The 12,127-nt window shown below is 46.2% G+C and overlaps 4 protein-coding genes and 3 non-coding genes across 7 annotated transcripts; 4 read left to right on the top strand and 3 right to left on the bottom strand.

Moving 5' to 3' along the window:
- Nucleotides 1-2,150: 2,150 nt before the first annotated feature.
- orf104c (hypothetical protein) lies at nt 2,151-2,465 on the bottom strand. Its single transcript has one exon. The coding sequence runs from the start codon at nt 2,463-2,465 to the stop codon at nt 2,151-2,153; it is 315 nt and encodes a 104-aa protein (YP_009049744.1).
- An 813-nt stretch (nt 2,466-3,278) lies between these two features.
- trnG(GCC) lies at nt 3,279-3,350 on the top strand. Its single transcript has one exon. It is a non-coding gene; the product is annotated as a tRNA-Gly (tRNA).
- Nucleotides 3,351-5,867: 2,517 nt separating this feature from the next.
- On the top strand, nt 5,868-5,939 carry trnQ(TTG). The gene has a single exon. It is a non-coding gene; the product is annotated as a tRNA-Gln (tRNA).
- A 354-nt stretch (nt 5,940-6,293) lies between these two features.
- On the bottom strand, nt 6,294-6,614 carry orf106b (hypothetical protein). Its single transcript has one exon. The coding sequence runs from the start codon at nt 6,612-6,614 to the stop codon at nt 6,294-6,296; it is 321 nt and encodes a 106-aa protein (YP_009049743.1).
- A 1,011-nt stretch (nt 6,615-7,625) lies between these two features.
- trnE(TTC) lies at nt 7,626-7,697 on the top strand. The gene has a single exon. It is a non-coding gene; the product is annotated as a tRNA-Glu (tRNA).
- Nucleotides 7,698-7,927: 230 nt separating this feature from the next.
- orf242 (hypothetical protein) lies at nt 7,928-8,656 on the top strand. Its single transcript has one exon. It carries the CDS (start codon nt 7,928-7,930, stop codon nt 8,654-8,656), a length of 729 nt encoding a protein of 242 aa, YP_009049742.1.
- A 979-nt stretch (nt 8,657-9,635) lies between these two features.
- Nucleotides 9,636-10,928, bottom strand: orf430 (hypothetical protein). Its single transcript has one exon. The coding sequence runs from the start codon at nt 10,926-10,928 to the stop codon at nt 9,636-9,638; it is 1,293 nt and encodes a 430-aa protein (YP_009049741.1).
- Nucleotides 10,929-12,127: the final 1,199 nt, after the last annotated feature.

Here is a 12,127-nt window from a genome sequence, read left to right as displayed (position 1 = left end):
TTATCTATGAAAGAAGGCTTTGTTGAATGAAAAAAATATTATCTTCAGGATAGAGAGCCCCCCGCCTGCCTTTTCAGATACGAGTGAGTGAGCGCTTTTTCTGCTATGAATGACCTCTCCATTTATTTTCAAGCTTGCTCTTCAAACCGGCCTATCGCTCTCCTCTATGAAAAGGTTCTTCTGTAATCACTCTCAATAAGACATCCATTCCCCTTTCAAATGAAAAGAGAACTAGACTTTTCTCTTCATCATTGAAATCCGCCATTCAATCGCAGTGCGGTGCTCTCAAAAAGCTCAATCCTCTAAGGCTGAAACGAATAGATCAGGAATTCGACCTGGGATCCGCCCGTTCCGATCCTTGCCTACTAAACAGTTGCACCCCCGGATATGTATGTTGGGAGAACCCCATGATCCTTCCGTGTGGAAGGGAAGGTGCGGAGCGAATACGAAAAAGCGGTTCATGGGGACCCCAAAAAAAGGGGATAGAGAGCGCGGAACGGGCTTTCCAAGCATAAAACAATCCCTACCTATACATTCCATGGCAACAGACAGAAGGCAGTTTTCTCGTTGTTCTTAACCCCAGGCACATTTCCGTTCCCAATAATCTCCATGAAAAGACTACCATGATTTCCGAACGAACCGAGGGAGAGTCGAGGCATGAAAAAACTTATCTATGATCTGCTTATTTCCAAGTACGTATCATCCGCTGCGTTATCCGCCGTCTCTGCGGCCGCCAAAAGCCTACCCTCTCTCGGATATTGAGTGGGTTGACCCGGGAAGAGATCCGGACGAACCTTCCAACAAGCAGAATAGAAGTTGACCACAAGGCCATCTCTGTGGGAGGCTGCTACCCATAAGGCCATCTCGGGCATGGGAAAGAAAGGCGGCGGACAACCGACTTAACTGGAGAGCCTAAACGGCATTGAGGATGAGTCCACCGGTCGACAAACGGCTTCTATCTACAGGTGCTTTCATTATGGATCGGTCGACTTGTCACGATTGATTGCTCACACACAATTAGGTTAGGCAGGCTTGGGGAGGTGATCTGAATCGCTATCGATACGATGCGGGGCTGATTTGCTGACCGTAACGAACTTGACTCTGCCCCAAAAAGGGCGGGAAGACCTTTGACCTGGGCTGGGGAGGGATTGGGGTCGCTTTTCTTTAGGACTTTAGTCCGTAACAAGGCTCGAAGACCTCCGGCTGGATTTGAAATGGATCAGGTAGGGCATCCGTTTACGACGTGGGTGGGATTAGCAGTTTTCTCTATTTTCTTCAATGGTAGGAAATAGGCATCAGCGGGGGTATATGGGAGGAAACCAGTCTGCAGTAATTCAAATTGCTCCTTCGGATCACTAAGTAAAATCTTGACTCACACATACCGCGGTGTATTGTTGTCAACTCACATAGTCGCACCTACCAGCAACAAGACGACTACACCCCCGTGAGAGCCCTCTATTTGACTAACATACTCCCTTTTGATCTCCCCCATACCTTCATATCAAACTGGGTTCTTAATCTTCTCTTAAGCTCATTTATCGAAGCTAAGTCATTACTAGAGAAAGCAATGTCATCCACGCAGAAGAAGGACAATACCTGATGTCGACCTCCTTATAAACATTGAATGATCCGATTTACTTATTTGAAAACCGGCTCCTTCCTCTACTCCTATTTCGGCTCTTATACATGCTGCTGTCACCTTTCAAACCAAGCTCTTGTGCCTGCTTTAGCTTGCCGGAGGCCGTAACATAAATCGCTTTCTTGAGCTTGCATACCAAGTTAGGATTCCTAGGAGAAGAGAAGCCTGGAGTTGGAGGAGGCTGAATAGAAACTTATTCTTGCCCCCTTCCCTTATGTTGTTGAAAGGCATTCTATTCTGCACGTCAAATTGAAATAAGGCCACCTTTTGATTGCAGCCAAGGCAAGAATGCCACGAATGGTGTTTAGCAACCTGAAGCAAATGTTTTCCCTATCTCTAAAGGGGGCCCTTGGGCCACTTGACTGGTTGGAAAGGGGTTCGACTCAATATTCTTGAAGGAATCCTTTAGCTACTAATCTAGCCTTGTATCTATCTACCGAGCCATCTGCTTTATGCTTGATCTTGTAAATCCACTTGCAGCCAATGGCTTCTTTCCCTGCAGGCAATGAGACTAAGTCTTATTATTTTTTTCCTGGGCATTGATTTCTTCCTGTATAGCATCTCTCCAGCAAGAATGATTGGAGGCTTCAGCAAATGATTCAGGTTCATGAGAAGATTGAACTGAGATGAGGTAAGCTCGATCTTTTGGGGAAAACGATTCATAAGCCTTCAACAGGATAAGAAACTTGAGAGGATCGACGAAGCTGAGAGCGGGATCCATAATTTTAGGAAGCGACTGGAAGGGAAGCAACTGGGCTAGACTGCTGATCTTCTGGAGTAGCCTGACCCTGGGAAAGAGACTGTAATCGCCGCCGAGAATAAACATGCTGTGCCGGGTGACAGGAATCCTCTGAGGTCAGCTGAACAGGCTGACAGTCGGCAGAAAATGCTGAGCAAAGCTGCTGGCCTGAAGAGTGAGGCTAATCCGTAACATCAACTGCAGAAGAATGAGGTTCGAGTTGATGAACAGGAGAAGGCCGCAATACATCTCCATCATCATTCTCCCCCGGGGCTGATTAATTAGGTTAAGGAAAATATGAGGCGACCCTATTAAAGAGAGCATTAAGGATACATCGACTCTCTTGGATTTCACGTCATAGCATATATATACCCGGACCGAGCATATCCAAGAAAGACACAAGTGGTTGCCTTGGGGACAATTTTGCTCTTAACTGCGCAGGAATATGAACAAAACACGTGCATCCAAACACTCGCAAATGCCTATTATAGTACTGCCCCAGTAAGAAGTTCGTGAGGTGCCGCTGCAGCTTGGATTATCGTAGAATAAGAGGAGCCGTCTTAGGAAATGACTTAACTTAAAAGACAGATGCCGCCGCTGCGAGGCGAGGGAGCAACTTGTCTGGTCTTGCGGTGCACTCATTCCCGTTACGAGAATGAAATGACGCCCCAGCTTGACTCGAGACCAAGACTCCTTACAACTCGCACCAATAGCGGCACTGAGCGGCCGGAGATTGATTGAAAAGGCAGGCCCAGCCGACCCTCTCCCCCCCTAACCGCCTATCTACTCGTGTTCGTAGCTCGATCGGAGGTCAAGACTGTGGTCCGGCGGAAAAACAGAAGTCGTCCGTATCAAGTGATACGTGAATTGCTCAGTAGTGCTTCGCCACTACCCTAGCTGGCGGAAATAGCTTAATGGTAGAGCATAGCCTTGCCAAGGCTGAGGTTGAGGGTTCAAGTCCCTCCTTCCGCTCCTGGCTTCGTCGTTTAGTGGTAACAAGTGGAGTGCATAAGCCACTTTAGAAATAGGGGCGAGCAGCAAGCAGCCCCTTGTATAGGGTTCCAAACCTATCTGACTAATAAGAAGAAAGGGGCGTTCAGCCACTGTAAGGAGAGGGGCCCTTGGGCGGAACTGACTCCTAAGAAGTTGCTGGCTTTTCATCAGCCGTTGCGCGCTAGCGCGCTAGCCTTTTCCCAACCTATACAAGGGGCTGCTAGTTGTAGCGCGCAGTGTACTAGTGAATAGGAAAAGCGAATTGAGATTACTAATGACGGATGGAGGTTGAGGGTAGAACATGTTCGGTGCCTCGCCCTTGTCTCCTTCGCCGTAGACTGAAAATGATGGGAATCCTATCGAGAAAGAAGAGGCATAAGCATCGCCTCTCGATCCAATCCATCTTCCCTGGCCTCCCCAACACACTCTTGATACGAAAGAAACCTCCCGCCATAGAGAAGAGATCGAAAGTCTGGGTCCCCTCGATCACCCTCCCTCTCCCTGTAGGTCGAGCTTCCCTTTCAGCCCTCTCACTTCGTTCGAGCTGAATTACATCCTCCCTCTCCCTGTAGGTCGAGCTTCCCTTTCAGCCCTCTCACTTCGTTCGAGCTGAATTACATCCTCCCTCTCACCTGAACTGGTCGAGAGAGATGAACCCGCACCACATTTTTTCGAATCGAAAGCCCCAATTCCAGAACCTAAACAACTCAGTTGAGAGCTCCGTGACTGGTTCAAGGGAAGGTCAACCAATGATTGATAGGCCATTCCCTCCCTATCCGTCTCTTGATCCCTCATTCCACTAATCCGTTGTTACTGATTCATTCAAGGCATAGACTCTCCATTTCTTTGTCTTATTAGCGCAGGTGTTCGTCAACGATGAAAGCCGCTGAACTTCAGACTCGAGTGGAGAAAGAGGGCTAGGCCCCCGGAGGGCTTTCAGGGACTGGGGAAGACGGGTGGATTATAGAGCTAGGGTAGGGGCAAATCGAAGGCCCATCGGGATTGGGCATGGACGAGCCTCGACTGGGCCAGCATTGATGAAAAAAGAAAAACTTCCCCCATCGCATCATTAACCGGTGTAGGATTCAAGATCAGGTCCAGGATTCGAGTCAAATCGACCTTCCCTCTCATCTCAGGGTGAGGCAAGGAATTGTTTCAAATGTTCGTTGTTCAATATCTCGGCTGCTCAAGAAGTTTGACTAGTTGCTCCTCCGACCCGGAGTGGATTCTAGGGGAAGGGCAGAGCCTCACCTTGCAGTAGGAAGGTGTTCGTTGTTGGGACGGGTTCAAACTGGACTGAAGGGAGGAGGAAAAAAAAGAGTCCTCTCTTCCTGGTCCTATCGAACCAGACACTGAATACCTGGGGATGGCTAGGGCTTTCGAATCAAAGCATGGGCATCTGCTATGTTGAGGGAGCAGTAGATCGTCGATTGAAGAGCCAGGTCAGTCAACTTCTATTGGGACTTCTATTGATTATTAATTCGACTCTAGGGACTCCTAGCAGCAAACTAGTATAAAAAAAGGGGCCCCCATAGAGAGGCAGGAGATGCAGGAGCCGCCAGCCGGATCGACCAACAAATGATAGGCCAGAGAGATGGGCTCATTCGACTAATCAGTGATCCCTGGGCCTACCTAACACAGATGTCCCTGAAATAGGGGATTGGTTGATCGGAAAGCTCAGGCAGGAGTAGGACATTCCATACAAATCTTTCTGATCCGCTAGCTGGTGGTCCTCTCCAACCAGTCAAGTGGCTCTCCATCTCTAGGAAGATTGTGTCCAGGATCTGGTAATCTAAGCCTTGCTTCTTCTGGTCGGCTCGTATTAGCCTGTGCTTTATTACAGGTAGTCATTCCCCCGTTCCTTTAGTCTTTTCAAGGGTACTTTTTTCTTAAGTCGCGGTCATGTCTTGCCCCCCCAGTATAGTGACCGCTTCCATGTTTTCCCCGAATTTCATCAGTTCCAGGCTCAAGTGCCTGTTCATCCATCTTCATTCCAAACAAAGGCGAACATCTCCATTGAGTGACTGTAACTGCTATGGTTTACAGTCAATAGTTCTTAACCCTTTTTTGAATTATGTTTGTTTATTAAAACATTCATTATTCTATTATGTCTTTCTTTCTGAAGGGCTTGCGGTTTATTACACCAAAGGCTTTCAGTGAACTATTGAAGCTATCGAGAGAGTACCAAATGCTGACGGTGACGAAGGTTACCGACTTTCGGTGGACGCGGAGCCAACGAGTTCGGTCGAACAGCGTAACGAGTCTAAGGTTACAGAAGCCTTCGCCAACTTTGATAGGCATAGCATTGCAAGCAAATAGAGCAGAGAGCTTACCCTTTCTTTCTATTAGAGTCGCGAGCTTGTTGTAGTCGGTCCTAAGGGGAGAACCTTGCTGCTTACTTGCTATATCCCCGCGTCCTTGCACGGCTCGGCTCGTTCTTCGAGCCCTGCTTCTCCCTTCCCCCTCTCCCCGTTCCTACCGTCCAAAACAGGCCTATGGAGTATAGCCAAGTGGTAAGGCATCGGTTTTTGGTACCGGCATGCAAAGGTTCGAATCCTTTTACTCCAGATTATGAACACCCGATCGGATCTGTCAAGAACGAGCTGACGACTACAAGGGAAGCAGCTGACTGCAGTCCCTGAGCCCGCAAGCCAAAAGTTTGACTTGAACCTACCTTTGCTAAGAGAAGAGAGAGAAGGGAAAGACAGATGGCAGAAAGAAATCCTTCCAACCGCGGAATTGAACACAAGACTGACTTCGGCCAGGTTCTTTTATCAATCTCCTGGCCCTTGCTTAACTCCTTGTTCCGTAAACCGGTCGCTGGTAGATCTGATCGGATCCCGGACACGCGAGAGCCCAGCCCGGGAGGAATGCATGGTTCCCTGGCGCTTCATGGGACGGACGTTCGCAGTCCTCCTCCATCTAATCTAACCCTACCTCGTTCGCCCAGGCCTGCCGGCACAATAAGAGAATGAGGGAGCTAATCTGCTTGCTTGTGCAGGCGAGGACCGCTCGGCTAGGGCGCGCCAGAGGTGGCCCAAGGGCCACTTGACTGGTTGGAGAGGAGCGAAAAGCCAGGAAAGAAGCGAGGAGGAAGCGAAGCTGTCTACGAAGCTTTGCTTCTCCCCCTGTAGTCGTAATACTCGGCTTGTCGCTACTTTGATTCAAAAGGTAACCGACGGTTCCCGACTTTCTCCGCTTTCCGCAACCGTAACCACTTGTCATTCCGATTACTTCATCCATAAACCTTTTTTTATTTCAAAATAGCGATACGCTCTAAAAAAGTAAAGGAGAAGCTTCCATTCTAGAAGCGGTAGCTTCCCGCCTCCCTCGGGGTGAGAAGTTCCCTTCCCTTTTCTAAAATGCCTGAGTGGTCTGCTCAGCAAACGTACAAAGTGGACCGCAGTTTGGCTGACCCTCTTCTTCCCATTCGGGTTGGGTTGACCCAGAAGTACAGTAAGAAGGAATGGAACCACTGGAGAGTCGTCTTTGCCCAAGTGTGAACTGCAGACGACTGACTTTGGAAGCGGAACACGAACCTATTTCCGCTATTCCGGGTTCTTATTGAGCGTAGCGAAATCAAGGTTGATGATAAAGTCAGCGAAGTTTCCATGGTGTTCTACCTTTGCGTAGTCTCGGTCCACAGTGGAAGGCTCCGCACCTGAGCCTCGTTAGACTCAGCTGAAGTGTAAGGTGTAAGTGAAGAAAATAGAAGAGATGAAGTCCGTCCCTTAGCCTAGTCTATATCCACAGCTGACGCAACTCCGTACCGACGCCTCACTACTACTTTCATTTTTCAATTAATTAACGGCTAAGCGATTTCATAACCTGAGCTTTCCTTAACCAGCTGACCTTACTTCGTAACCTTAGCCTCCCTTTCTTTAGAGTTTTCTAGTTCGACTAAGTGACTTCGTAACCTCAACCTACTTTTTTGCTTACTGTAGCATAGGCCTTCGCCACTTCAAACGAATAACATCCCTCTTTTTTTTGAATTCGAAAGAGCGGGGTCTTACTTATTCAGGGGGGATGAAAGACAAATAAAGGGATCAGGGGGCTTTATGATCGGAGAAAGAGAAGGGGCGTGGTTGGTGTGTCACTGGGTCGGTGGGGGAACCCGTAGGAAGGGGGGACGACCCGCCGAATTCACATCAGAAATCGCCAACATGAACACAAACGAAATCGTCGAATTGCGTATAGAAAGAAAACGAACCACTTCTATTCTCGGAGCTGAGGTATATGAAGAATGGCTTTTTGGTCCCTTTCGTCCAGTGGTTAGGACATCGTCTTTTCATGTCGAAGACACGGGTTCGATTCCCGTAAGGGATAGGTACTCATTCCCGGCCGCTTTCAGTTAGTGTTCATTGCTGAGTGATCGCTCGCTATCTGGCTGGAAAAGATGGTCCGGAAGCTTCCTCTCTCCCAGCAAGCAAGACGAGATCACTAGTTTTGGATTTTCGAGAAAAAAAAAAGATTTAGAGCCTGAGTCAATCGATAGTTGGGAGCAACTTGAAGGTGAATTCCTTAACCGTTTTTACAGCACTCGTCGTACAGTGAGTATGATGGAGTTGACGAACACCAAGCAAAGGAAAGATGAACCAGTAGTGGACTTCATCAATCGGTGGCGAGCATTAAGTTTAGATTGCAAGGATCGCCTCTCAGAAACTTCTGCCGTCGAGATGTGCACCCAAGGAATGCATTGGGGTCTTGTGTATATCCTCCAAGGAATCAAGCCACGCACTTTCGAAGAATTGGCGACACGAGCTCATGACATGGAGTTGAGTATTGCAAGCCACGGAAAGACTTCACCTGTTTTCGATCCGAGGAAGGAAGCTAAAGAATTCAATCAACCGTCAAAATACCAAACTAAAGAATCCATGGCGGTGGGAGCAACTTCTGTAAAGGCCCCCACTAAGCAAAAGTTGAAAGAAAAAGCTCCAAGTCCGCGGCCGAGAGAAGAGAAAAGCCAGCCAACTTTGAAGGAGTTAGAAGCGAAGGCCTATCCTTTCCCTGATTCTGACGTCCCCGCGATTCTCGACGAGTTGCTGGCCAAGAAAGTCATTGACCTTCCAGAGTCAAAGCGACCTGATGAAGCCAACAAAGTCGATGATCCCAAGTATTGCAAATATCACCGCATCGTCAGTCACCCTACAGCAAGATGCTTCGTCTTAAAGGAGAAGATCATGACGTTGGTGAGAGACGGAAAGATCATCATTGACGCTAATGACACGGCCGAAGCGAACCATGCTAGTGCTAAAATCGATCACAAGAAGGGATCAACTACATAGTATTCTCCAAGGTTCTCTAACAAGCAAGGAGAGATCCACGAGACGTTCTTCCTCAAGATCAATCTGAAGTGCTGATGGAAGTTCATTGAAGATTCAACACATCACAAGGAACTCGTTTCGTTCGAGAAATACACTACATTGTCCCTCTCCAACCAGTCAAGTGGCTGAACGCTCCTCTCCTTTCAGTCGAGTTACTTCGCTCCTCAGTCCTTGCATACTGACGATTATTCTTATCCGTGCTTTCTTTCGTGGAAGTCTCACCTATCAAGGAAGTATGGCAAAGATAGTTTATCCCTGCGGGGAGGACCTCAGCTCAGTACGCATAGAAGTACAGTCTACCTCTATTTAGCTCTACTGGCTTTCTTATACCTATACCAGGAACCCGAGCCTACCTCTTCTGGTTGAAGTTCCGATGAACCGGGTATTCCCCTCCTGAGCCCAAATTTACCTGCACAGGGAAAGATCTCAATAGGCCTAGGGCGGGGGGCAAGCTCCACTACAGGGCCGGGGGAAGAAATAGGCGTGGGGAAGAGTCTGCAACAAAATAAATTGAATAGACAGAGAAGTCCGGTAAGCCTATCGATTCAAGCAAGTCCGACTAGTTTAGGCGCCGCCTTCCAGACTTCTAAAAGCGGGTGGTTTTAAGTCCAGAGCCCTATTCTGGTTACAGAGTGCGGGTAGCCGACAAGTAGGTTAGCAAACTGGTGAATCAATAGGCTTTGCTCCTGCCTTCGCTTCCAGGAGGAATTCTATCATCCATGGCGAAGATATCGTATAATAAGAAAAGGCTTACTTTTCAGAGTGATCTTTCTCGATTTCGGAACGGAAAGGCTTGGTTGAAGGCAAAATTCGGTGTAATTCGCCATTTTTTCAGAAAAGAAAAGCAGGGTAGAAAGTCTTGCTTACTTATTTCTCCATCGTTGTAAGAGAAGGGGGGTTGAAGTTTATAGCTAGTCGAAAAAGTGATAAGAAGGTCTAATCATGCTACTTCAGTCGTATGCTTAACACATGCAAGTTGATCAGTTCGCCCGGCTAAGAAAGTCATCGGTTCGATTCCGATAGCCGGCTTTTCCCTATTCTTTTTTTTTGTTTCCAAAGGAATGTTGTTATGTTGTTTTGAAGGGTGCACTAATCCCTTGAATCCGGTACCAACGGGTATCACCCCCCCCAAAACAACGTTCTCTTTCAGGCCTTTCAACCAATCGATACGACCCCGGAGAGCCGCTTTTGCTAAAACTCGAGCAGTTTCTTGAAAACTCGCTTCAGATATGAAACTTTGAGTATTGAGAGATGCTCTTGTTATTCCCAATAAGACGACTCGGTAACAGATCGCCTCTTCCAAAGCGCGACCCATTCGTTCTGCTCGCAACAATCCAATAAGTTCTCCGGGTGAAAAAACATTAGACAGTCCATCTTCTGAAACCAACACTTTTGATGTTATTTGACGTACAATAATTTCTATATGCCTATTATGAATCTGCACCCCCTGGGAGCGATAAACCTGTTGGATTTTATTAACCAAAGAGATTCGGCTTTGCGCTATAGTTAGCTCAGCACCAATCAAGAATCCCCAAGGAATTCCAAGAATTCTTGTTATACATTTGTTCCAACCCTCAACCCTCTTTTCTAGATTCATGGATATTGAATCAATCGAACGCACTTCTAACACCTGTTCTACTTTTGGAAGACCCTGTGTTATATCACCAGATCTCGATTTTTCATATATAAATGTAACTAATGTATCTCCTTCGTAAAGGGTTTCGCCATAATGGCCATGAACGGTTGCTCCGGGGGTGGCCAAATAAGGCTTAGCTGATCGTATCACTATCGAGTCAACTTGAACAAGTATAACTTGACCCGATTTGAGGGGCGGTCCATTTTTGGCTATACATACATTTTCACAAATAAACTGTCCAAGACTAATTATTTTAGATGTCTCTTCACAATAATTGTGATGGAGAAACGACCAATTCAAATTGAATGGATTTAAAATAATGTTACGACATGGATCGGGATTAAAAATTTTTCCATTTTCATCCATTAAATAATATTTAAATTTAATCACTTGAAAGGTCTGGTTTAAATTTTCAAGTTGCAAATAGTTAGTTACTAAGATCTGATTATGAGTTATTAAATGGTAAGATGAATAAAAATTCTCAATTGGAAGGCATGTTCCTAAAGGGCCCAACGAATTCCTAATTGGAATTAGGGGATCTTTTTTAATTGATTCTTTTATCACACTGTGATATTTTACATCCTTGAATGGCCCCATTCGAGAACAATTGGCTGCTGACAAAATTATCAACGACTGACATTCCTTATTTCTATTCAACAACGTATGAATAGTTCCTTGAGGTTGGTTAAGAGATTGTTGAATTTTTGCCTTGGAATAGGAATAAATGGAAGAAAAGGGGTTGATATTGGTACAATCTGATCCATTATCAGAGAGCAATTCTGACCCCGACGGATCATTCCTTTTTCCGATATACGAAATAGGGGATTTCACTAAGTTAATTCTTAGGAAATGTCGAATCAAACCATTTGTGCTTATTTCAACAAAAGAAGCACGGGCTTCTTCGCAAGAAGAACTTTTTTTGTCTTGGTTCCAATTCAATACTAAACAAGTCCGAACTAATTGAATACTTGTGTCAGAAATTCCTCGAATCGGTTTGCCATTTCCATAAAGGATATAATTGACAATTCGAAGTTGCACATTATCCCTTTCCTGCAATGGATCCGGTGGAAAAAGGGTTGCTAAATTTATACCGTCCGTTATTTCATATGTGACGACAGGTCGAACTAAAACAAAAAACCTTTTCTTACTAGGTGTAATCCGTTGGACATAGACCCAATTTTGCACTTTTTTGGATTCCTTGGAATTTCTTTTTCCTGTTCCTGATGGTATCAAAACGCCGGTATGTCTGGATATCTTATCTGTCTCTCCGGGAAAATGGATATCTCCAGAAAAGATTTGAAGTTCAATTCGTTTGTTTTTTCTCTCCACCCGGACCAACCCACCGACTCGGCTTCTTAGATTTAAGGTGATTTGTGTATCTACCCCAACTCTACTCCTTGATGAAGTTCATCAATTTCTGCATTTTCCGTCTGTACTTTACTAAAAGTCTAGTTATATGATTGAGTAGGAAATGACGTAGGTAAAGTAAAGGGGTCAATTACGCTCTATCAGTCTTGGAAGGAGTCCATGGAGTATGCTTTCCCCTTTTCGAAATCATAGAGCTCAGGTTTTTTCCCTCTCCTAATCTGAATCGACTCTACTCGTAAAAGGGGCATTAGATCGAGGAAATGTTGGGGGTCTATCTGCCATATCGCTTATTCTTTCTCGGGCCAATGCTTCATTCTCTGCTTTTTGTACTCGTTCGATAAGACGAAACGAAGAAAACTCTTATCCCCAACGAACTGATTCATGTTCGTCGACAGGCTTCTTGACTCCACTGCTACCCACCCGGAGTC

This window comes from Capsicum annuum, mitochondrion (genome assembly GCF_002878395.1).
Source record: "Capsicum annuum cultivar Jeju mitochondrion, complete genome".
NCBI lineage: Eukaryota > Viridiplantae > Streptophyta > Magnoliopsida > Solanales > Solanaceae > Capsicum > Capsicum annuum.
This window is presented reverse-complemented; position numbering and strand designations above follow the sequence as displayed.